The sequence below is a fragment of the Barbus barbus genome, assembly GCF_936440315.1.
Source record: "Barbus barbus genome assembly, chromosome: 50".
Taxonomy (NCBI): domain Eukaryota; kingdom Metazoa; phylum Chordata; class Actinopteri; order Cypriniformes; family Cyprinidae; genus Barbus; species Barbus barbus.
The window spans coordinates 10,823,338-10,848,767 of NC_136728.1; the positions used below are offsets into that span (position 1 = coordinate 10,823,338).

At 36.8% G+C, this 25,430-nt stretch overlaps 1 protein-coding gene across 1 annotated transcript in view; it reads left to right on the forward strand.

The window, feature by feature from the left end:
- Window positions 1–4,747: 4,747 nt before the first annotated feature.
- LOC306868033 (membrane-associated guanylate kinase, WW and PDZ domain-containing protein 2-like) overlaps window positions 4,748–25,430 on the forward strand; it is a gene marked incomplete at its 5' end in the record, with an annotated part of 105,228 nt that continues 84,545 nt past the window's right edge. The window contains one exon of the mRNA XM_079414014.1: window positions 4,748–5,045. Coding sequence (XP_079270140.1) covers window positions 4,748–5,045 — 298 coding nt within the window. The remainder of the gene's footprint in view (window positions 5,046–25,430) is intronic.

Here is a 25,430-nt window from a genome sequence, read left to right on the forward strand (position 1 = left end):
TAATAATGTTGATAAATGCAACACTTTTGTTTTTGCCACTCATTTTTCATGAGCTGAACTCGAAGATCTAAGACTTTTTCTATGTACACAAAAGGCATATTTCTCTCAAATATTGTTCACAAATCTGTCTAAATCTGTGTTAGTGAGGACTTCTCCTTTGCCGAGATAATCCATCCACCTCACAGGTGTGGCATATCAAGATGCTGATTAGACAGCATGATTATTGCACAGGTGTGCCTTAGGCTGGCCACAATAAAATGCCACTCGAAAATGTGAAGTTTTACTGTATTTGGGGGGTCCGGGGGTGGATCCGAAAACCAGTCAGTATCTGGTGTGACCACTATTTTCCTCACGCAGTTCAACACATCTTCTTCGCATAGAGTTGATCAGGTTGTTCACTCCTCTTCAATGGCTGTGCGAAGTTGCTGGATATTGGCAGGAACTGGAACACGCTGTCGCATATGCCGATCCAGAGCATACCAAACATGCTCAATGCGTGACATGTCCGGTGAATATGCTGGCCATGCAAGAACTGGGATGTTTTCAGCTTCCAAGAATTATGTACAGATCCTTGCAACATGGGGCCGTGCATTATCATGCTGCAACATGAGGTGATGGTCGTGGATGAGTGGCACAACAATGGGCCTCAGAAGCTCGTCACGGTATCTCTGTGCATTCAAAATGCCATCAATAAAATGCACCTGTGTTCGTTGTCCATAACATAAGCCTGCCCATACCATAACCCCACCGCCACCATGGGCCACTCGATCCACAACGTTAACATCAGCAAACCGCTCATCCACACAACGCCATACACGCTGTCTGCCATTTGCCCTGTACAGTGAAAACCGAGATTCATCCGTGAAGAGAACAGCTCTCCAAAGTGCCAGACGCCATCGAATGTGTGCATTTGCTCACTCAAGTCGGTTACGACGACAAACTGCAGTCAGGTCGAGACCCCGATGAGGACGACGACCATGCAGATGAGCTTCCCTAAGACCGTTTCTGACAGTTTGTGCAGTAATTCTTTGGTTATGCAAACCGATTGTTGCAGCAGCTGTCCGGGTGGCTGGTCTCAGACGATCTTGGAGATGAAGATGCTGGATGTGGAGGTCCTGGGCTGGTGTGGTTACACGTGGTCTGCGGTTGTGAGGCCGGTTGGATGTACTGCCAAATTCTCTGAAACGCCTTTGGAGACGGCTTATGGTAGAGAAATTAACATTCATTTCATGGGCAACAGCTCTGGTGGACATTCCTGCAGTCAGCATACCAATTGCACGCTCCCTCAAAACTTGCGACATCTGTGGCATTGTGCTGTGTGATAAAACTGCACATTTTCGAGTGGCATTTTATTGTGGCCAGCCTAAGGCACACCTGTGCAATAATCATGCTGTCTAATCAGCATCTTGATATGCCACACCTGTGAGGTGGATGGATTATCTCGGCAAAGGAGAAGTGCTCACTAACACAGATTTAGACAGATTTGTGAACAATATTTGAGAGAAATAGGCCTTTTGTTTACATAGAAAAAGTCTTAGATCTTTGAGTTCAGCTCATGAAAAATGGGGGCAAAAACAAAAGTGTTGCGTTTATAATTTTGTTCAGTATATATACATGGAGTTTATTTGCAAAAACAGCAAAAACGTTTTTTAAATTAAATTTTTTTAAATGTTCAAAAATCATGTTTTTTATGTTATGTTTTTATTGTGTTTTATTGTGTTAGCTGCATTTTTTAGTTATTTTTTAATCTAATAAAAAAACAACTGCAGTTTGAGATTATTTGGAATTCACAATGTAAAAACTTGATTTTTGAAAATTGTTAAGAACAGAGTTATCTGTTTTTGCAAATGAACTCTTTACACACACACACACACATATATATATATATATATACATATGTACATGCATATGTACATGTGTGTGTGTGTAAACGTTTTCTTTTCAAATTGAATGGCATATATAATTTTCTGTAATAAATATCTCTTCATTTTTAAAAGACGTTTTTTGGAACCTTTTCCACTGTAAAGAACCTTTTGTGGAATAGAAAGTTTCCATGGATGTTAAAGATTCTTCATGTTAGCATAGATGCCAATAAAGAACATATCTATCTATACACACAAATACACACGAGTGATTCTCACCTTGTTCCTAATTCACATAATGGATGACTTCCCGTTTGAAAAGCTGGTTTAAATTGTATTAAATTAAATTATTTGCACTAAATCTGGATTCATGTTTTGTGACACCCTCCAATAAAGTGTACAACAACACAGTACCGATCTCCAACCTTCACCACAACTGACTTACAGCATAAGATCATCCGCATGTCCATGTGGCCCATGCAGGCTTTATTTTTAGGGTAAGATTGGGATTTAAATGTAGGTGACTTAACTAATCTCTCAGACTCCCGGGGAGATCAAACGGACGACTAATAAAGTGGGAGGAAAGAGATGGGGAACCTGATCAAAAGAATCCATACTTTACTACACCAGACCTCCAATATCCTGATCAGACAGCATCAGGGCTTTGTAACAGCTCTGTCTATTTGATCAACCACATAACAGATGATGCCTCTTCTCTTAGGAAATGACTGATCATTTAAAAGGCCTGTGTGACGTTACAGATGGCTGACTATTTTAGCAACTTTAATCCACTCTGTGTACTTTGTAGATGGAAAATGGGTGTAATTATTTTTTGCATATTGCATGTGCCAAGCCACAATAGCTTTTAGGATCGATTTATGGACTTTTATATATTGCTGAATAACAAGTTGCCTTGTGTGGTAGTAATATTATATAATGGATTCCAACTAATGATGTAAATTGAAAATGTACATTTTTAGTGTAGCTCTTATATCCTGGCTGTAAAATATATGCCCATAAAACTGCTATAGATAAGTCTAGCAATAAATAGACTTTTTTATGGTTGGAAATAGAACAGATGTGTAATCCTAATCCAGACAATACTGAACTGAACACATTATCCACTTTAATCTGCATATAATTTGCATGATCTAATTATGATAAAAAGTTCTACATCTCATCTGATATAGCCTACTTATTTATTTAATAACCATGATTATGCATCATACTAACACAAACTATGCTGAATTTGGGAGCTGAATATATGAGATTCATGGGATCGTGGGTTTAAGATAATTTAATTCCTTAATATAAGTCTCTTTATTACCGTACATAAATTTACAGTAAATCCCCCCAGTCCCCCTAATATTGAATGAAACGTCCTTGCAATTTATTCGCAAAGCTGTACATTAAAACAAAGGTTTTTGTTGTCGTTTTTGATTTTATGAAATAAGTGCGAAAGACTTGTATTCTCTATGCATTTAAAATAAATAGTCTAAATTTTACTAAACTGTTCTAAATGCACTTTGGATAATTATGAGTCGATCCTTTATATTATGAGAACTGGATCTTTAATCGGAAGAATGGGATGCGAATTGAGAGTCGATTCCTCAAAGGTCTGACATGTCCGAGCGTAAGATAAGATGGACTGTGTTCACTACCTTGAGAACACATCACAGAAGAGAAGTAGTGGGTATTGATCCAAATAACTTGAATCTTTTGAACCTTTTAACATAAAAGATTCGTTCAGAGATTCATTCGATGACTCTTCCTGTCGGTACACCAGTAGGTGGCGCCCAGTGACAGTATGTAGGAGTATTACATGTGAGTGAGTCACTCGACTGATTTAGTTAAAAAATACTTCATTTTATTTATTTATTTAATTATATTGGCCTACTTAATTTATACTTATTTCGTTAAAACCGCAAATATCGTAGTGTTTTTATAGAAAATGTGAAGATGATGTCAATCATGCAACCAAACATAGGCCTCTAATAATTTATATTTATGAGTCAGTCAGTCAACACGTTTAAAAAACATAGAAGAATAGACTTAGTTTTATGTTTTAATAGAAAATGTGAAGCTACTACCCCCCCCCCCCCCCCAAAAAAAAATATATAATATAAAAACACATCAACATGCTATTTTTTCTTATGAATCGAGATATATCTGTCTTGAATTAAATCGGAATCGACTCGATCGAATCTACAAACTCGGAAATCAAAAATCTTACAATCGAAGTCTCAGATAGGATCAAATTATAGGCTACTTTGCACGTTTTATCTTATAAATCTATATATTTGTCTTGAATCAAATCTTGGATTTGACTCGATCGATTCCATAAACTTGGAAATAAAAAAAACTTGCAATCGAACAACATGATATTTTGTAAAACAAACAAACAAACAAAAATGGTCAAATTATACTTTGCACGTTTTTCTTATAAATCTATGTATTTGTCTTGAATCAAATCTCGGATTCGACTCGATCGATTCTATAAACTTAGGAATCGAAAACACCATAAAGCTTCCGTTTGAGGCTGCTCTCACTGCGCACCTTCCTTCTCTTTTCGTCCAAGGCTCACTTTTACGTGAAGCCCGTTTTGAGGAATGCACGCTCGTCTTGCACAAGCATTCCTGCCTCCTCCTAGACATCACATCCGGGTCACTCGGCAGTCAGCGTGTAAGCGAGCCTGCTCCTCCATACAGCTGCGTACTGCTGCAGCTCTCAGCGCAACTCCACTGCATGTAACATGGACACTACGAGCAGCGGCCAGCCGCGGAGGATCTGAGCGCGCCTCGGGACTCGCGATACGCCACACCGGGGCAGGGATGAGGTGCCATCCAGCAGCCGTACACTAGTAGGCGAGTCGTCAATTGTCAGCGATGTCAAAGAGTCTGAAGAAGAAGAACCACTGGACGAACAAAGTCCACGAAGCGGTGCTCACCAGGAATAAGGAGGGCGAGCTGGGGTTCGACTTGAAAGGGGGCGCCGAGAACGGCAATTTCCCTTATTTTGGGGAGGTGAAGCAGGGTAAGGTGGCCATCCAGAGCGGCAAGCTGTCCCAGGACGAGCTGCTCTTGGAGGTCAACGATACACCGGTGTCGGGGCTCACCATCAGGGATGTGCTGGCCGTGATCAAGCACTGCAAAGACCCGTTCCGGCTGAAGTGCGTGAAGCAAGGTGAGGATAAACATCAGCGCGCCGCCGTCTCTCTGTGTGAACGAAAGAGAGAGAGAGAGAGAGCGACCCCTCCGCTGTCTGGGGCTGCTGTCTGCACATTATTCCCGCAGAAATCCTGTTTTCACACAAAGGTGCATTTCAGATCCCGCGCGTGATCGCTGTGGTTATCGATTGAAGCCGCCGCGAACGTTCCATCGTCGCTCCCGGCAACAGAACTTACAAAATGTGGCGGATTGTCACAGAAACATGTCAATGAAATTTGAGCTTTGTTTGGATTCTAAGGACCGTGGTATCATGCGCGAGGGGTGTTCCGCCCCGTGTCGGAGATATTTTGGCCCGCGGGTCCTCCATGGGCAAACTGGGCGAATATTTGAAGGCAATTTCATTGATCTTGTAAATTGCACGGTGGCTGTGGCAAGCCGAGTTAACATTGATTCCTTAGCACTAGTGGCTATTTTTACTAATATTTATGACAGTAGCCTATACATTAGCAGTACTTTACTAGTAGCCTACTTGGTCTAGTAATCCAGTATTTAGGCTACTAGAATCATTTTAATTTCAGTAGCAACTATTTTATTAGATACTGTTCCAGTAATGGCTCATATTTGTTCAGTTAGTCACTAATATTTACACATTCTAGTACTTTCTAGCAGCCACAATCACTACAGTGATAATTAACTAGTCCACTGTCACTAATCCTTAGCACAAACTAGTAGACATTAAGTTTCTTGTACTTAATTAGTAGCCTGCATATTGGCAGTATTTTACTAATGCTGATTTTTTTAAATGACTAATAAATAATCCAGTGTTTACTAGTAGCCTATCACAAGACATTCTAGTACAACTTGTTTTTGCTACCAGTCGCTATCATTATAGTGAGAATTAACTAGTCCATTTTCACTGGTAACACTTCACATTTTTGTTGAGCTGTGGTTCAGATATCAAGTATTCACTTCTAACTAGTATGTACTCAATTTATTGAAACCTATTCTAGTTTTACTAGTAACTCTTCATTTGGTACTAGAGCTTATTCTATCTTATTAAATCAAGTACTAGTACTAGTATAGCTATACAGTTACTGATGTATTCAAGTTTTCCTAGTAATATTCAGGGTTATTATTGTTAATTAAAACATTTTTGTTAATTGAAACAAAGCTGAAATTGAATAAAATATAAATATTCAATGAAAAACATAAACTAAACAAAAATTAGAAATGTTACCTAACTGAAACTAACTGAAATAAATTTTAAGGATAAACAATATATATATATATATATATATATTTTACTGGAAATTACTAAAACTAAAACTGAAATAAAAGTAAATTAAACCTAAATAGTAGTATTACAAAAGGACAAAAAAAAATACTAAAGCACTTAATAAAATTTAAACTAAAATGAAAAATAAATAAAAATAAAATATAATAAAAAATATAAATATAAAATAATACTACTATAAGGCTTAGCAATTGAATAAACATTAGGATGTATTCTGGTTGTTACTGGTAACATTTTGCAATCAGATTTCCATTAAACTACAAAGTCGTCATTCTACCTGGCCATTACATATGATGAGCAAAAAACAACTTTAACTGGTAAGATCAGAAATGTTACTAATAACAATGGAGATAAAGAACAGTGTCTCGTAAATATGTACTAGTAAAGCTATATACTAAGTAACAGCTAGGATATTGGAAAAGATGATGGTGATTATTGGAATACATACCAGTAGTGTTGAGGAATGAATGTTAAAATGGCTTGCCATAAGGTGGCAGCTCTTAAAAACAATGGATTTCAGTGGTGAACAGGAGATGGGAAGTGCCCATGTGAATGGGAGAGATGTTATCTCTCACACAGATGTTGACTTACAGTGATGGACTTTGAGGACGCGCAGCTGTTTTCAGGTCTACAGTGCTGAGTTTTCAATAATGCTTATAGTACATTTGCAGTGTTTTTCGTCCTTGTTTGAAGCAAACTTCAGCCCCTGGGCCAGCGCTTTGGAAAACATCCCCAACTCCCTAGTGAAAGCAAAAAATATCTTGATGCAAGCAATGGTTTTGTCTGGGGAGATGCAGAGCAGTGGACTGACTGAGTAAATATTGACTGGCTGTTGAAGATCAGGGTTTGGGGAACTTGTCCGGCAGGAGTTTTATAGTGTACTTATAGTGTAAAATGGTGTAGGAACACAGAGACTATAGTGTAATAAATTAATTTTAATGATTGAAAGAGTAGGTCATTTGAATGCATGGATGGACTGCTGTTAGAAAGCACATTGATTTTATTTCTTGGTAAGCCCGTCGACTTGTGGGTTGGTTGTTGAAACCTAAATAATATACATTGTAAATCTCAAAAATCTAAAACACCCTATTCGATTGATGCTTTTTCTTAAAGTTGTGAAATTTGATTATGCTATTAATGCAAAAACAGGTATTCTGAGAGATGCTTGTGTTCCACAAAAGAAAGAAACTTGGAACGATTTTGAAATGGTGAGTAAATTGCTGTTCCAAACCTGGAACAAAAAAGAAGATATTTTGCACAAATGAACAGTTTTTGACAATACAGTGAAAGCCACTGGGGTCCAAAACAACATAGAATCTCACTGACTATCATTGTATAGACAAAAAATACTGATATATTTTTCAAAATGTCTTCTTTTGTGTTCCACGAAAGAAAGAAACAAACTCCTAAAGGTTTGTAACAACATTGTACAGGTTCTGGATTGATGAGTAAATGATGTTGTTCCAAACCTGGAACACAAAAGAAGATATTTGAAAGAAATTAACACTTTTTGCCCATACAATGAATGTCAATGGGCTCCAGAACAACACTGAACCTCACAGATTTTCATTGTATAGACAAAAAACGCTGATCAATTTTTCAAAATGGTTTGAAATGAATTTTCATTTTTGGATTTTTTATTTTTTTTTGATTGGAATCCCTTTAAGTATAATAATTGACATTACATGAACAAGTACAGTAGGTGATATGGTATAATGGTATTAGATGCATGTGCATCATAAGCTGTGAGATTTGATTGGCCAATGTTTTTTTTTAGTCTCAGCCCATCTTCCTTTGATGTGATCGAGGAGATGGTGTGTGTTGTATTGGTGTGTGTGTGTTGGTGCATGTCCAGGACTCACTTTTGTGGCTTGGTGGTTACAGGGACTTTGATGCCCGACTTGTCATAATGACCCAGTTCTGACAGTTTTATAAATATCAAGCAAAGTAGTCAACAAGGCTGCCTTCATACAATCACATTTATGCGTAGCAGCACGTTTGATTTGGAATAAAGCACATCTATTGGCGTCTTATTTTAGCAGTCGTCTTTCATGTTTTCATTTAATCTTCTGAGGCAGATATTTGGTTTTGTGTTCTCGTAATCCTGTGCCGCCACACTACTTCGCTCTCAGTGCATTGACCAATCCGATGCTGCGACCTTCGGTTTTCTGAGACACGTCTGATGCGTTGACGGTTTTTAAATATCAGCAATATAATCTCATTATTTTTCAGTTGTGAAGTGCAATAATTGGTTTTATAACATGTTCAATTTGCACAAATGGATTTGCTAGCTGATTAACACGAGCATGACTCTGAGCAGATTTCTGCAGCCTTGGGGGTTTCATTTATTTAGCATTGAAGTGTAATTTATCTGTGTGTGACAGTCATTATTCTGTCATAATGGTCTGCATTTTCCTTGGAGATGTGAGATAGATTTGGTATTTCATCTTGCATTTAGTCATTTTAAATAAGTCATTTTCTTTCATCTGTGTTTTTCAGTATTTCATCATCGTCTCTCATCTCTTATGATCTCACTTTCCTTTACATCTATAAAGAGTACACATATGACTGGGGTAAGATGTGTCATCCCTTAATCTAGCAAACTGCATAATGTTTATCATATATTTACAATGAACCCATCACCTCGACTGAGAGATGCACATGAGAAATGGGAAACATTTTTATGCTAAGAATGGATGTTTTCTAAATGGCAATCGGATAAAGAGAATTTTGTTAAAGCAAAATTATTTTGGTAGAAATATATAGTACATTATGTTAATGAATGGGCAATTTATAAAACAATGTTTATTATTTTAATGGAATCAGACAACGTATTTTATTGTAATCTATTTTGATTTATTTTATTCTTGTCCAGCAATGTTATCTAAGTATTATTACTATTCAAACTTTTTTTGTTAGATTTATTTTAAAAAAGGCTTTTATTTTTCAATTTTGAGTTTTCATTTAATTTAATTTTTTAGTAATTTTGTTATTATTTATTTTTTAAAGTTATATTTATGGGCTTTTTGTGCCTTTTATTTTGAGAGGACAGTGGAGAGATGACAGGAAAGTATTGGGGTGGAGAGAGGGGAGCGGGATCAGCAAAGGACCTTGAGGCGGGAATTGAACTCGGGTCATTGCGAATGCAGTTGCGCTATATGTCGACGCACTAATCACGAAGATACCGGCTGCTGACATGTTTTTTTTTTTTAAATCTGTTTAGGTTTAATTTATTTATTTCTAGTTAGTAATCTTATTCTTTCAACTTCAGCGTATTGCAGTTAGAAAGGAAAATTTAAAATGTTCATTTAGAATTTAAAATGCAAAAACGCCAAAACAACCCAAAAATATTTGATACTTTTAGTCAGCTAACCCTAGTGACAATAATGTTGCCTAGAGCACAGTTAAAAAAAAAAAAAAGGAAGTGGCACATCTTACCCCAATCTCCTTTAAACTGCACATTTAATTGATAGAATTCAGTGCATTTTTACCTGCATCGGTTTAACCATTTAATCTTTAACAATTGAACAATTTCTGTGAAAAGCACAAGGAAAACTTTGCCCTCCTGCCTGTAGTTAAGCAACTGAACCCGCGTCTCACAGTCTCACATTTCTAGAGGCATTTGAAATTATTGTTATTTACTTGTTTATCTCCATGTGCTCAAACAGCAGATGGCGGCTGTGAAGTGATAAAAAAAAAAAAAAATTCCATAAACTACTACTTGTTTAATTAGTTTTTTTGTAGAAGAGAGCTCAGTTCATAATTACATTTTTGTTGACAGACCTCTCGTTTATGGAATTTATGAATATGTGCATCAAATTCAATAGGTTACAAGACAAACATGAACCAAAGATCGCTATTTACTTTCATTGTATGGAAAAGAGCAGCGTGAACATTCTGCTAAACATCTCCTTTTGTGTTCCACAGTAAAAAGAACATCTTACAGGTTAATAACCGCATGAGGATGAGTAAATGATGAAATAATTTCATTTTGTATGATTTATCCTTTTAATACAGCGAGCTGTTTTGATACATCTACCATTTGTCCTCCTTGTTGTAATAATAACGCTACATATTTATTAGATGCAGACTGTCTCTTGGCTGGTCGCAAATCTGGAAAAAATTCCCTAAGAGAGCTGTGAACGCTTTTGAGCTTTTGCGTGTTATGCAATGTAACTTTCCAGCTATTTTGGCAATTTTGTCTAGACCTAAAGGTTGAAACGCACCTTTCGGCTCCACATTTGATTAATCATGAAAACTGAAAATGCTTTAGCAGCGCCGAGCATTATATTCTGCAGGCTTCCACTCACTAAGCAAGTGGAGCACAAGTGCCACCTAATTTGTAAAGCAGATCCATCTGATGTCCCTCTAGGCTGCTATTTGGGATTATGATGGCTTTAATGTGCTTACCACAGTGACTGATTGCAATCAACCGGACAGAACTGCAAGGTTCCCTTCAGACAGAATGATATACTTTAGGCTGATGTTGTGATTGCCATTTTGAAGTGGGTTTACCCTCGGCCAATCAGGGTGCAGAAACCTCTTTGATCCATTATTAAGCCACAACTACAAGCGCACGAGATGTCAAAGACAGCTGCCTTGAATGTTAACATGACAAACGCGGGTGCTGGAGACTGCGCAAGCAAGATTTCTGTTTTTATGAAACAGTTTCTCACTGCTTTTCAGACTGGCTGGCTTACTTTGATTATCCGCATGAGAAAAACATATTTAGTAAATAATTAATTATGATGTGGGTTCTTATCCTTTAGATCTGTGCATAAAAACGCTTGGCCATCTGTCATAAAGTGAACGCTACTGCAGATAATTTTGCCTCTGAGCTCTCTACACTGCAGGGACCCGTGGATCTCGTGCATCCTTATAAAAGAGATTATTCTCTTAAATGCACAAGTCTTTCGTTCTATATTCTTTCATCTATTGTATTTGTTACCTTGAGATGCACACATTATAGTCATGCACATGCAGGTTTGTTGCTCCAGTTTACAGTGCAGCTGAAAACCTTTTTTGCTTTTAATATTGTAACAAAAAATGGTTTAAGTCGTCAAACAACATTCTGATTCAGTGCAAAGTTTTTAGAAAATCTTTGTATTTATCAGTGTTATTTTAGTGTCATTGAGATACTATTATAGTGTTTTATATTTATATGTTTCCCATTTTTTTGTGATTTATTATTTTCTTTTTTTAAATGTTATTTTTTTTGGTATTTCTGCATAGTCTTTATTATTTTTGATTTAGTTTTAGCTATTTTAGTACATCAAGTTAAACTAAATTAAAATGAGAAATGTTGCCTTGGTGGTTAGCTAAAATAAAATGTTTTTTATTTATTTATTTTTAGTTCAGTTGACATATTTTTCATGGAATATTCATTCATTCATTCATTCATTCATTTTAGTTTCAGTTTTAGTTATAGTTAATGAATACCCTGGTATTCATGTTGGATTCATGTGGTTTAGAAAAATTAGCTATTATAAACAAATGCATCAATTTAGTATAATAGTTTAGTTTACACTAGTTGTAACTGTCATGTGGTGTAACTGTCAGGTAAAAATTGCTTATTTTCCTTATACAATCTTAATTATTATTAAAAAAAAATTTAAATACACACACCACACACACACATGATTTATATATATGTATGTATGTGTGTATGTATGTGTGTAGGTACAGTGCCCTCCAAAGGTATTGGAACAGTAAAGACAAAATTGCTCTGTTGGCTGTGGAGTCAAGACATTTACAAATATGATTAAAATAGGAATATGAGACAAAACTACAGAATGTCACATTTTATTATTGGGTGATTCAACACACAGATGTTTTACCAGCTAAGAAGTTCAGCACTTTTAGAGTTTCATCCCTCTATCTGATGTGAGCATAAGTATTGGAACAGTTGCCTCACAGGTCTTTCTAAGTGATCAGCTGTGTCCTGTTGCATTAATTCCTCCGATATTAAAAGCAGGGAATGTGTCGTATCAGTTATATCCATTACTTCTGCATTCTGAATCTTGCATTCGATGATGACACACAAACCAGGATGAAGATGAGGGAGCTGACTTTGAGAGAAAAGCAAGCAAAAGAAAAGAGGAAGTCAGTTAGAGCTCTAGCAAAAACAAAGGGCATGGAGAAATCAAGAGTTTGGAAACCACCAGCGACACCAGGAACCAAGAACAACAACAATAATAGTTGATGACAGACAAATAATAAAAGCTGTGAAAATGAATCCTAAAAGATGTGTCTGTAAAATCACCAACAACTTCCAGAAAGCTGGGGTGATGCTCTGACAATCTACTCTCCTCAGGAGACTCTGACACAGAATTACAGATGCTACACAGCAAGATGCAAACCTCTGACCAGCTCCAAAAAGTGATGGGAAAGCAAAAAAGGGAACTGCAAATGATCCCAAGCATACAGCCTCATCTGTAAAGCATGGTGGAGGTGGTGTCATGGCATGGGCATGCATGGCTGCCTCTGGAACAGGCCCTCTCAACTTTACTGATGACTTAATGTATGATGACAGTAGTAGAATGAATTTGGAAGGGTACAAAACCATCTTGCCTACCAATATTCAAGAAATGCCACCAGATTAATTGGGAAGTGCTTCATATTGCATCAGGACAATGACCCAAAACACCCTGTCAGTTCAGTCAAGGAATTTATAAGGGCAAAGAAATGGAAAGTCTTAGATTGTCCAACTTAATCTCCAGATTTAAATCTGATTGAACATGAATTTCACCAGCTGAAGAGGAGAGTAAAGGCAGAAACTCCCCAAAACAAGCAACAATTGTGATTGGCTGCATTAAAGGCTGGGAAAAGTATTTCAAAGGATGAGACCAAGAGTCTGGTGATGTCTATGGGTCACAGACTCACTGCTGTGATTGTGATCAAGGGTTCTGCAACTAAATAATAGCTTTTAATCTTTTATATCTGCCTTATGTTCAACTGTCCCAATACTTATGCTCACATCAATGAGTGGGATGGACTCTAAAAGTGCTGTTCTTTTTATTTGGTAAAACATGTATGTGTTGAAACGGCTAATAATAAAATGTGACATTCTGTAGTTTTGTCTCATATTCATCTTTTAATCATATTTGCAAATATCTTGACTCCACTGTTCCAATATTTATGGAGGGCACTGTATATATGTGTATGTGAATGTGTATATGTATGTGTGTGTATCTTATAAAATAATGTTTTTGGGAGTTGCACCACATTTTACATTTTATCTAAACTAACCTTGCCATAAAAAGAGGTAAAAATGTTGGTTGAATTTTGCTTAATTGTTTCTTTTACTAATAATCATTAAAACAGTTGCATTTACAAAAAAATTCCATATGACTTTTAATTCAGAAATGCTAAACATGCTCATTCATGCTGTGTCAAATTTTATGAGTGAATTTCATTTATTAATTAATGTGTTTTTGAATAAATTAATTGATCCAGGCAAAGGAAATGTTTATATCAGCGAGAAGGGCTTTGAATCTGATACTTAAATAAAAATGAATAAAAAATGAGGTCTTCTGTTCTTTTAAGTGAAAAATATTCATAGTCAAGGGAATCCACGCAGTATGCAGACTCATGCTGTGTGTTTTATCACAGAATTAGCTTCGGGATCTAAAATACAGCGTCTGCAAAATAAATGTCCACGGCCTACTAAAAAAGCTAGACTTTTGAAATCAGCTTTAATTTCAGTACCATGTCTCGCTGTATAAAAGCGTATCACTGTAATTCATTGTGTATGAACTGTTTGCGTTCGATGTTTGCTCTGCAGCCCACAGTTTCCGTATTTTTGCTGTGGAGAATATGAAGACGAGCAAAGTGTTTGTTTTGGGATTAGAGATGCATACGCAAATTAAAGAGGTGTCACCTGCTCGTGTGGAATTACTCAACAGCGGGATACAAAACAAAACCCATGCTTTAAGAGCCTGGAATCATAGAGGCTGCCAGAGAAAGGTCTTTTTGTGCAGCAATCACTATGTGGCTGTAGGCTTTAATGTCTTGTTCAGTGCCCCAGAGCGTGTGCTTTGTCACAGAGATCCAGAATTGATCCCCACAGCGTATTTATTTACTTGAAATTCAAACTGTTGTTGTTTTTGTCTTTGGTTGAGTTGGACGGGACTGAGGTGGAAAATGCGTTCAGTCAGGCTCGAGCAAAACAGGTTAGTTACACACTGCCTTGATACTGTAAACACTAAAGGAATAGCCTATACAGTACATGTGTTTGTGATATAATGTTGAACACTACAAAAAATTAATTTCAAAGTATTTCTTACAGTATTTTCTTACAGGCTACAGTGACGTGCTTATAATAGAAGTGATTGGGGCCAATATGTAAACATTAAAATACTCTCTGTTTCAGTAGTACAACCACAAGATGTAAACAAGGAGTGTTAACATGATTTTATGTGAAAAAAATAATTTACTGACTTTTCCTGTGTGAAAGTATATCTAATTTTAGTAAGTCATTGCTATGACAATGTAAAATGACTGCAAAAATGATGCTTTAAACAGCTTTACAACTCAAATAGTACTCAGAGAAAGTAATGAGCTTTATAAGCTTCATATTTATGCTTTTAAAATATCTCCGAAATTGGCCTGTTTCACTTCCATTTTGCCTTTTGTCCAGATATGTTCTATTTTAATGTTGCTTATTATTTGACAATTCAAATAACAATTTTTAGCTAATACATGAATGTATTTGCTTTTATAAAATTATACACTTTACATTTCTGCTTTTAAAATCTCTATAAATTGGTGCTGTGCACTTTCATTGTAAGTGCCCCATTTTGCCTTTTGTGCAGGTGTATCACGTTGTAGTATTATTGATTATTTCTTTCCAGTTTACACACACTTTTTCCACAGAATAATTAACGTAAGTGCTTTTATAGAATTATAAACTGCACATGCTTTTAAAAAAACCTCTGAAACAATCACCATTTGTTCCATTGAAAGATAAACAGACAGATACATCACACAAGGTGAACTACAGCATAAACTGTGTAACTTTCTGCTGGTGTGGAATAGATGCTTTGGGAGAAGAGAGAATTGTGTCAATGGCATGAAATTAGGCCAGTGGCATTGGCCATAGAGAAGATTATTTAATACTGTAAACGCACATATTCAAGATGTTTTTCTAGGAAAAATAACAGTGACCTTCCTCCAGCAGATGGTGGGAGATCGCAGCACCGGTTGGGTGGGATGAGGTCCCACATGATTGTGTATGACAAAGACACATATTTGAGATGACATCAACGCCTTTAAAATCTGGGCCTGATTTTATGCATCTAGGGCCAGTCATCTGAGCAATGCTCGTTGAAGTGGTGAAATATTGCATACTACACAAACCACACAAAAATCACTAGAAAGTTTGCTTAGAAGTTTCATACAAATAGTTAGGGTTTTGTTCAAATCTCTAAACCAAAAGTATCAGCAATGGCAATCACCACTAATAATGCCATTTCCATCTGAAAATGGCTTGGTTGCCATAGTTTTAGTTCCCTTTGCTCCCTTTTTTTAAAACCATTTTCTCATTGTCGTCATTTTAGCAATGGAAACCTTGAAGTGACGTGCAAAAATTCAGTTTCTATATTTAGGAGAAAGACCAACTTGAACTCATCAGGATCTTTTGTGGAGTCAACAGAGAGGAAAAGGCTCATTCATTTTCAAAAAGACTAATTCTGACTTTTCCATTGATGGTGCACAGACATCGTAGACATTTTCTCATCACTTTTACCTGAACACAGTGAAGGATGACATAAATGAAATCTTTATCTTTGTTGTCAGATGTTGTTTTATTCAGGGAGACCTTGTTGTTTAAATAACCAATTGCGTTCTGGGCTACTAAACCTGCAGGTTGTTTGCTTGCCTTTGTCAAAAGAACACACCTCAGAGTCTATATTATATTTTAAAGCCTTAAATGAACACTCCACTTTTTTGGAAATAGGCTCCCCTAGAATTTTTTTTGGAATTACAACTCCCCTAGAGTTAAACAGTTTAGTTTTACTGTTTTTGAATCCATTCAGCCGATCTCCGGGTCTGGCGGTAGCACTTTTAGCTTAGCTTAGCATAGATCATAGAATCGGATTAGACCGTTAGCATTTGGTCATCAAATATGACCAAAGAGTTTCGATAATGTTCCTATTTAAAGCTTGACTCTTCTGTAGTTACATCGTGTACTTAGACCGTCGGAAAATGAAAAGTTGCGATTTTCTAGGCCGATATGGCTAGGAACTATACTCTCATTCCGGCGTAATAATCAAGGAACTTTGCTGCCGTACTATGGGTGCAGCAGGAGCAGTGATATTACGCAGTGCCTGAAAGTAGTCCTCAGCTAGGTAACTAGTTATGATATAGCTGGGGACTACTTTCAGGCGCTGCGCAACATCATTGTGCCTGCTGCACCCATAATTCGGCTGAACTGATTTACTCTAGGGGAGTTGTAAAATTAGCCTGTTCCTTTAATCTTTAGATTACCTATGCTATCATTTAACTCTTATTTAAAAAGAAAATTTGCTGAAAATGTACCCACCCTCAGGTAATCCAAGATATAGATGAGGTCATTTCTTCATCTGAACAGATTTGGAAAAATGTAGCATTACATCACTTGCTCACCAATGGATCCTCTGCAGTGAATGGGTGCCGTCAGAATGAGAGTCCAAACAGTTGATAAAAATATCACAGTAATCCACGACTTCAATTGATTAATTAATGCCAATTAATTATGAAAAGCTGCATGTTTGTAACAAACAAATTCATCATTGCATATTTCTCTCCTGATTCAGTAAAGATTGGAGAAATTTTTAACTGGAGAAAGCAATATTAGTGATAGAGAACTTGTATTTTAGCCGGAAACAACGGTTTGAATAAAAACAAAAAAAACTAAACAAAAAAACTCTAACTTATTGATTGTTTTATTGGTGGGTTTATCACAAACATGCAAACTCATGGACTCAACTGGAGTGGTGTCGATCACTTGTGGATTATTGTGATGTTTTTATCAGCTGTTTGGACTGTCATTCTGACGGCACCCATTCACTACAGAGGATCCATCAATGCTAAATTTCTAACAAACTCATCTACATCTTGGATTGCGTGAGAGACATTTTCATTTTTGAGTGAACTATTCCTTTAAAGTTAATTTAAAAAAAATATTCAGACAAAATAGTGTAGAATTTATTGGTTATAGGCCATAGCTTTTTTTTTTTGTTCCAGCACTTTATGCACTTCAAATTCTCGTATATTGCCATGTGTCTTAACAATTTTTCTGCCTCTTGGTTGTAGAGGTGTGAGTGGTTTTGTAATGTGAATCATCATCACAAGACAAACAAAGTGAGTCAGATGGAGATCTTCAGAACCATTATTAGCAGTTTTCTCTTTTCTTCATTTAACAAAGGGAAGAGATTGATAGCTCCGGCTATGCGTTTTGGATTCACGCCTAGTTGTTAATGTGGATTGTTTGAGTCAAAAAGACAAAAGGGTGTCTTGCCTTATGTGCGAGTTCAAATGCAGGTGTCTGGGTCATTTTTCTTCCTTTTGCTGATTTTCAAGCTACGTTGTGCCAAAGAGGTACATTGTGCTCTAATGTGCTTTGTGAACTTTTTTTTTTTTTATGGTTCTGTCTCTCAGGATGGATTGAACCATTTTATTTGGCCTTTTTTATTGATATAGATAGTGGAGACAGCCAGATTCAAACCCAAATGAGCACCATGGCTTGATGTACCAGACTATTAGATCACAACTCCAACAGTCCAGCTTTCTAAAACAAGCTGTAAGAAGTAGTGATTGGATATCTCTGCCTTTGAAGAAAGAAACAAAGAGCTGAGCGAGAAATGTTGTGTGCTGTTTGTGTCTACTCAAAGAAGATGCAGAATCTGACCTCTCGTAGGAGTCGGTGGTAGCGAATAGGAGATATTGATTGGCCGGCATCACACGTGTTTTTCCTCTCAATGTCCAGAGCTTTATCACGGCTCTCCGCTTTAGTCAGTTTGAGCCGAAGGGCTCTAGCACCAAACAACTTTCCACGGGAGGAAAACTTTAAGGCAGAAAGAGGTTTTACACAGGTCTAAGCCACGACACCTTCCATACGATACGGTTAATACTCTCTGATAAGGTGGGAATATGTCACCATATTGATTTGTTCTCACTAGAGAGGAGGTTAATAAAACATTCCAGTGAGTTTCAGCAGTTTCTTTTGACAGCATAATCACAGCTGACACCACTGCCCTCGCTGAGGACAGCTCAGCAGCGTATCGATCGCCTGTTAAGAGTGAAAAATAAAGGTAATTTTCACTTTAAACCCTGTAATCGTGCCTTAATTTCTTGTAATTGTGATTATATCTTATCTCCCAACACAATCTCACAAGTGAGGCTTTACTTCTCGTAATTGTAACTTTATATCTCTAATTGTGACATTATATTTCACCATTGAGCCTTTACAGCGACTATATTGTGACTTTATATCTCAAAATATAACTTGTATCTCATAATTATCATGACTGATTTTCTTGTAATTATTACTTAATATATCAAAATGTGATTTTATATTTTACAATGTGACTATATCTCACAATTCAAACTTTGTTCAAGTTCAAGTTTATTTGTATAGCGCTTTTTACGATACAAATCGTTGCAAAGCAGCTCTACAGGAAATTAAGTTTCCACAATATATTTATATATTGCAGAACCTTAATATATTTAACTTATGGCAAAATTTGGTAATTCTGTATGTTGTCTGAGCATTGGCATCCTCTGAGGTCCTCTGAGGGGTTGGCATCATCTTTTCTCCGGTGTTCGGTCATCTCAGATCATTTAAGGTTGGATCCAGACTGAAGCTTCTGTAATTCCTAGTTACCATGGGATGTTAATCAGAAACAGAGAAACAAATAGAGACATAATTAGCGTAGCTGCTGTTCCGTCTAAGCAAAAATGATTTGTTCAACCCAAGCTAAAGAATAATAATAATGTACATTTGATCAGATATAACTGCAGTACAAGATTATAAGATGTAACTATATCTCAATGTAACTTTTTATCTCATAATAATGACTTGGTTTTCCATCCTGGTGGTGACACTATGTCTCAAAATGTGACTTAGTTTCCCATAACTGTAAATCTAAGGTTGACTTTATATCTCGAAATGTGATTTCATAATGTGCTCTTACAATTGAGTGTCATATCTCACAATGTCACATTATAATTTATAATTACGATGTAGTTTCTCATAATTGTGACTTTATATGTCAAAATAGTACTTTATATCTCACAATGTGACTTCATATGTAATTGTAATTTTGACTTTGTATTAAAATGTGTCTCACAGTGTGACTTTATACCTTAAAATTTTACTATATCTCACAGTTGAGACTTCTTAAAATCTCTCAATTGTGATTATATCTCAAAATATATTCTTTATATCTCACAGTTGAGACTTTATAAATAAGTGATTAAGTGATTATTACTTAGTTATTGTGACTTTGAATTTCAAAATTTGACTATCTCACAATGTAGTCTTTATATCTCATAGATGAGATTGTATATCTCACAATATGACAATCTCAAAATTGTGACATTGTTTTTTTTGTAATTGTGACCTTGTGTCAAAATCTTGCATTGCGACTATAAGACGTTCATGTGTATATCTCATAATTATGACTTAGTTACCGTGACTTTGAATTTCAAAATGTGACACAATGGAGTCTTATACCTCAAAATATGACTTTATATTTCAAAATGTGACTACTCACAATTGATTCTTTGTATCATAAAATGTGACCTTATATCGCATAGGCCTATATTATAATTATGACTTAGTTTCTTGTAATTTTGAATTTTACATCACAATTACCTTTTTTATTTTTCTCTGAGGCAGAAACAAGCCTCCATGCAGACCTCTTTAGGTTATAAATCAACCCGATTACACACAATCGTAATGTCCCATCCAGAACTGTACGTCTCGTCTATGTGCCTCTGTGTTTATGTACGTGTGTGTCTTTGAATTTATTGACTGTTCAATCAACAAGCATCTGTCATCACTTGTGGAGAAGTGGCTGATAGATGACACAAAGAGGTGTCCTCTGGGATTGAGCGAAAGTGAGAGCGTGAGAAAGAGAGAATGTTTTTAACAGCTGTCCGACTCACTCTCACCCTCACGTCATGCCTTTGCTGACCGTGTCATCTGTCATGCTAACAAATGAAGCGACCGTGTGCTCTCACGAGTCAAAGGTTTGTCCTCCTCCACAAAATCTCAGCAGTGACCTCACAGTCTCTCTCCTTGTATTATTGACTGAGTCATGAAGATGTATTCTCAGCAGATATGCCTCTTTTTTTCACAGGCCGAGCAACAAGATAAGTGATCTGAGATCAGTTGAAACGCCTCCTGTGCATTCCTCAACCGAATTTCAGCACTTAATAATTTTCTCTGCAGTCATTGCATGCAGATGTTTCACATACCAGCTTGGATGCTGCTGTTTTTTGTTCACCCACACGAAATTCATTTCTGAAGGGTTATATCAAGGTCACCATGCCTCACCATAACTATGGGCTATTGTTACTCCTGTCTACTGTATAATTTTCATCCTCGTCTTCCAAATAATCAGTATTTCAAGCTTCTTGATGACCAGAATACATTTAAAACTCAATTGCAAGCCTGTGAACCCTGAAATCAAATCTTTTGGAACAGAATGTTGATCTCAGTTTACCGTCAATATTCTCCAATGCATGAGATTGCAGTAGCTTGTTCATCTGTCACTGCTGCCATAAACAAAGTAATATGTAAGGAAAATGTGGTTTTAATTTAGTTCCACATATTCTTGCCTAAAAACTATATGAAAGTTGATGCGTTTTTATAAATCAGGAAATTGAATTAGATTTTCAGTTAACCTTATTGTTACGTTACAGCCAAGCAGAACCACGATTAGCTATTTTGCCATAGTTGTTAGCAATTGTTGTTGAAAAAAGCAAAAAATATTTGTATGCATAAGAAATCAGTTTTTGTAAACTAACACTTTTAAATTTAATATTTAAGTATTTAATATTTAAAATAATTTAAAATATCTGCTATTATTGAACTTCTTGTGCTAGCAAATATAGTTCGATAAAATTCCTCCATTGCTTCTTTATGCTTCTAATTAGCATTTTTGTTATTTAATTATTGTCCAAATTATTGTCCGCATATTTCCCCTATATTATTCGGATTTATATTTTATATATACATCATCCTAAATTTTTAATGTTCACTCAGATTTGTGGACCCCACTAAGTCCCTGTTTACACTAGAGCGTTTTCGTTTTAAAGCGTTTTAGAATGAAAACAATCCCCGTTTACACTGGCGTTTCCGCTGCATTTCAGAAACTATATCCATTTTCACTACACAATCGAAAACGCATGTCACGTGACAATTCATGCAGGTACAACCATAGATATATATAGGTAGATTCCCTATTATTTAGATGGCGGACGCGTCTGCCTGCTTGGAGCCGTCGAATGGGGAATCTACCCATACATATCTATGGGTACAACAATGAGCATGATGTTATTGTTTACACGGTCGTCAAGGAGAGCTAATGTGGGCAGCCATGCCATCGTTTTCAAAAGTCTCCGTTTTGGTCCGTTTACACTAAAACGTGTAACTGACGTAAAGCCAGTAAGAGCTGTTGTGTGTAAACCTCACTCCACTGTCTCTAAAAGAGGTGCTCTAGCGACTGATGCAAGAGGCTGTGGCCTTAAGCCTCCTTGTTGGAGTGCCTGCCTCCCGCACCGGAGACCCACTCAAAACAAGAATGAGTTGTGGCGGTGCGAACCCGGGGGGTTATACTGGTGCCGTGACCCGCACGGGAGTGAGGTTTAGGGGGGTGAGTGTAAGCGATGTAGGCCAGAAAGAGTAGTTGTGTGTAAACCTCGCTCCCCTGATCTCAAAAAGAGGCGCTCTAGCGACTGACGCTAGAGGCCGTGGCCTTTATCTTCCTTGTTAGAGCGCCTGACTCCCGCGCCAGAGACCTGGGTTCGAGACCCACTCGGGACAAGAACGAGTTGTGGCCGTGCGGACCCGGGGGGTTTACACGCAAGCCCGGAGTTTTCAAACACTGCGGCATTTTCAAAAGTCTCTGTTTTCAACCTCGAAAATGCCGGAGTAGTGTAAATGATAGGCGTAGTGTAAACAGGGCATAAATATGGGCCTACTCCTTAAAGTCTATCTATCTAGCTATTGATGGATAGATGGATAGGTAATGATTAAATATATATATATATATATATATATATATATATATATATATATATATATATATATTAGGGATGTGACCAGATCTCGTGGCAATATGAAAATATCATATAGCGTGAAAATATCCTTGCAAAACATTTTGCAGTGTTTATATTAGAGCTGCACCATTAATCATTAAAAAATTGCGATCTTGCTTCAAACACCCACGCAATCTTATTTCTGAATGACAACGATTTGTTGTCTCGACAATGACGGCTATGTCTATTACAACTGTTTAACATCGCGAGTGTCAGTGGATCGTGTCGCTGCCCATGTTAATGACTCAGAGGGTCGGCCATCATCACGCTTTCGATGTGAATGCTGTAATATGGGTGGCAACAAAACACCGGTTTCACATCTTAATCGTCTTAAAGACATTCAAATCTGCATTCATGCTGCTGCTGATCCAGAAAGAGCAACACAAACAGTCTTTTCAAACACACATCATTATTTCTGTGTTATACTTTTAAATAACAGAAGTAGGCTTACTGGGATAAACGTTTATAGGTATAAACACTTGTTGTCTACAGTAGCGATCAAAACGAAAGTATCTTAACACTTGTATTGTAACACTTATAATCTTAAAACGTGGCGACAACCCGTTTAAAAAATGTATGTGACATTGAATCATTCATTCAGGAGATTCAAATAGTGAAACGAGTCTTTATGAACTGAGAGACTGACTCCTTCATTGAATTTTTATTTTATTTTGTTCAAATGAATGTATATTTTTAAAAGACTTAAGCAATGAAAATTTTGTCAGAACCACTAGTAAATTACGTTATTTTGTCTAGTTTTCTAATATATATCTTTTTTTCAGAATCATGATCTGCCCAATTTATTTAAAAAAATTGTGATTCTCAAATTATCCAGAATCGTGCAACTCTAGTTTACACGTTCTTTATTACTGCATATGATTCATTAAAATATAAGTTTAATTTCATAAAGTACAGGTTGATTTCAAAATGCACCTACATTTTTTTTGCATTTTGTGTTTTTCAGTTGAATAAAATAACATGTTTCCCTATATATTTCATCATTGAGGCTTTAAAAAAAAAAAGGCTAAAAATCTTGTCTCGTCTTGTTCTCGTGAACCCAGTCTCGTGTCTCGTCTCGTCTCGTGGGATAAGTGTCTCGTCACACCACTAATATGTGTATATATATATATATAATTGTATAAAATAAATGTATAATGATTAAAATGATTGTCCTTAAAGCATGTGTTAGTATGTAGGCAAAGTTATAACTAACCAGTTTTAGAGAAATGCAATTGATAGCACACTAACATAACACTAAGTAACTTTTAAATAGCCTATTAATTTCCAGCTGGACTTGGCTGGTCATTGTGCTCTCTGAGTGCGTGCTACTACTTGCCGTCTTCACTCTCGACACTGATGTGTTCACAAGGTCAACAAGTTCACACTATGCCAACTAGCAGGAAGCATCTGGTGTGAACAAGCTGGCCTTTTTGGTGGTGTGTCCAAAAGCATCTGTATCACGCACACTCACCAGCATCCATTGCAGTACCCTTATTTGCAGTCAGGGGGCAATATTAGACTTCACTAACCACCCAGCAAATGAGAATACAGGCTTCATTGTGATAGGCTCTCGGTTGGCAGAACCTTCTTTCCTCTCTCTGTTGTCTCCTGACTGTCGACGACTCCGTCTCTTCTCCTCCTCCTCCTCCTCCCGCGTTCCTTCTCTCCTCTGGATTAAATTAGCTGCAGAACGGAAGACTCCATCACTGCTGCATCCATTGATGTATAAAGGACTAGTTTAAAATAGGATTGAAAGCATAAAGGGGAATAGCTACAAGGATTTTGGAAGGGGTGAGTAGATCCAAGCCAGTGACCGAGGAGTGCATCATCTGGACCGCTGGAATTACAATTGGGATACAGTAGTTTAATGGGAAAGAGGGGGAGGAGAGAGCCATTATAATTATGGATGATGACAAGTGAGATATTTATTTAGGATTCCTGACCAAAGAAGTCTGCTGGTGAAATGTTTCCTTTTGTCATTTCCTTGGAATGATGTGATGGTATTCTGAAGTGTCCTTTCCGCCGCAACAGCTGTGCAAGCTTGATTGTTGCATTTTTTTTTTTCTTACTTGAGCATCGTTTTCCATTCACAATGTCATGCAGAGATTTGACAATAGAAAATTTTGACAATGGTGATTCTCCTAGCTTTATGAGAAAAAATATTGTGGTGATGTTAGAAAGGAAAACTGGTTTAGACACCTTCCATGAACGGATTTTGGAGTACCAGGTTTTTGCCTTTGTTAACCGGTGACAATGAGATGTAATGTATTCCGAACTTGTGAAATGGTGTGCAGGTTTATGCCAGATGCTTTTATTCTCAAAGGATCTTCTCGCTCACTGTGCTGGATTTTTGAATTTCCAAGCAGTGTATCCATGCTCAGCTGTGCCGAATGGTCAAGGTTATGATTGGAGAAGGAAAAAAAATTTAGAGCTGCTTAGCTCTCTTGAGGCAGAGTAGCGTGAGATGATTTGTCATTTTTCTGTCCTTTTTTCACCTTAGAGAAAAGGTAGAAAGCACAAGCTCTCAAGCTACCTTTTATTTTCAGCATTTGTCTTGGTGTCTCTCAGGGACTTTTGCTCAAGATGTTGTTAGGGAACCTTTGGAAGATAATCTGTCTGATAAATATAAGCCAGACAACACAGTCTGTTGAATGCATCAGTAAAGGGAATCTTCAGGGAATCGCATTGTATTTAAAATACAATTATTCATATTAAATTGAAACAAGCTCTAAATATCACCTGCTTGAATGTGACAACTTAAAGCTTTTGAAAAGCTTATTCAGACTCAACAAATTGGACATG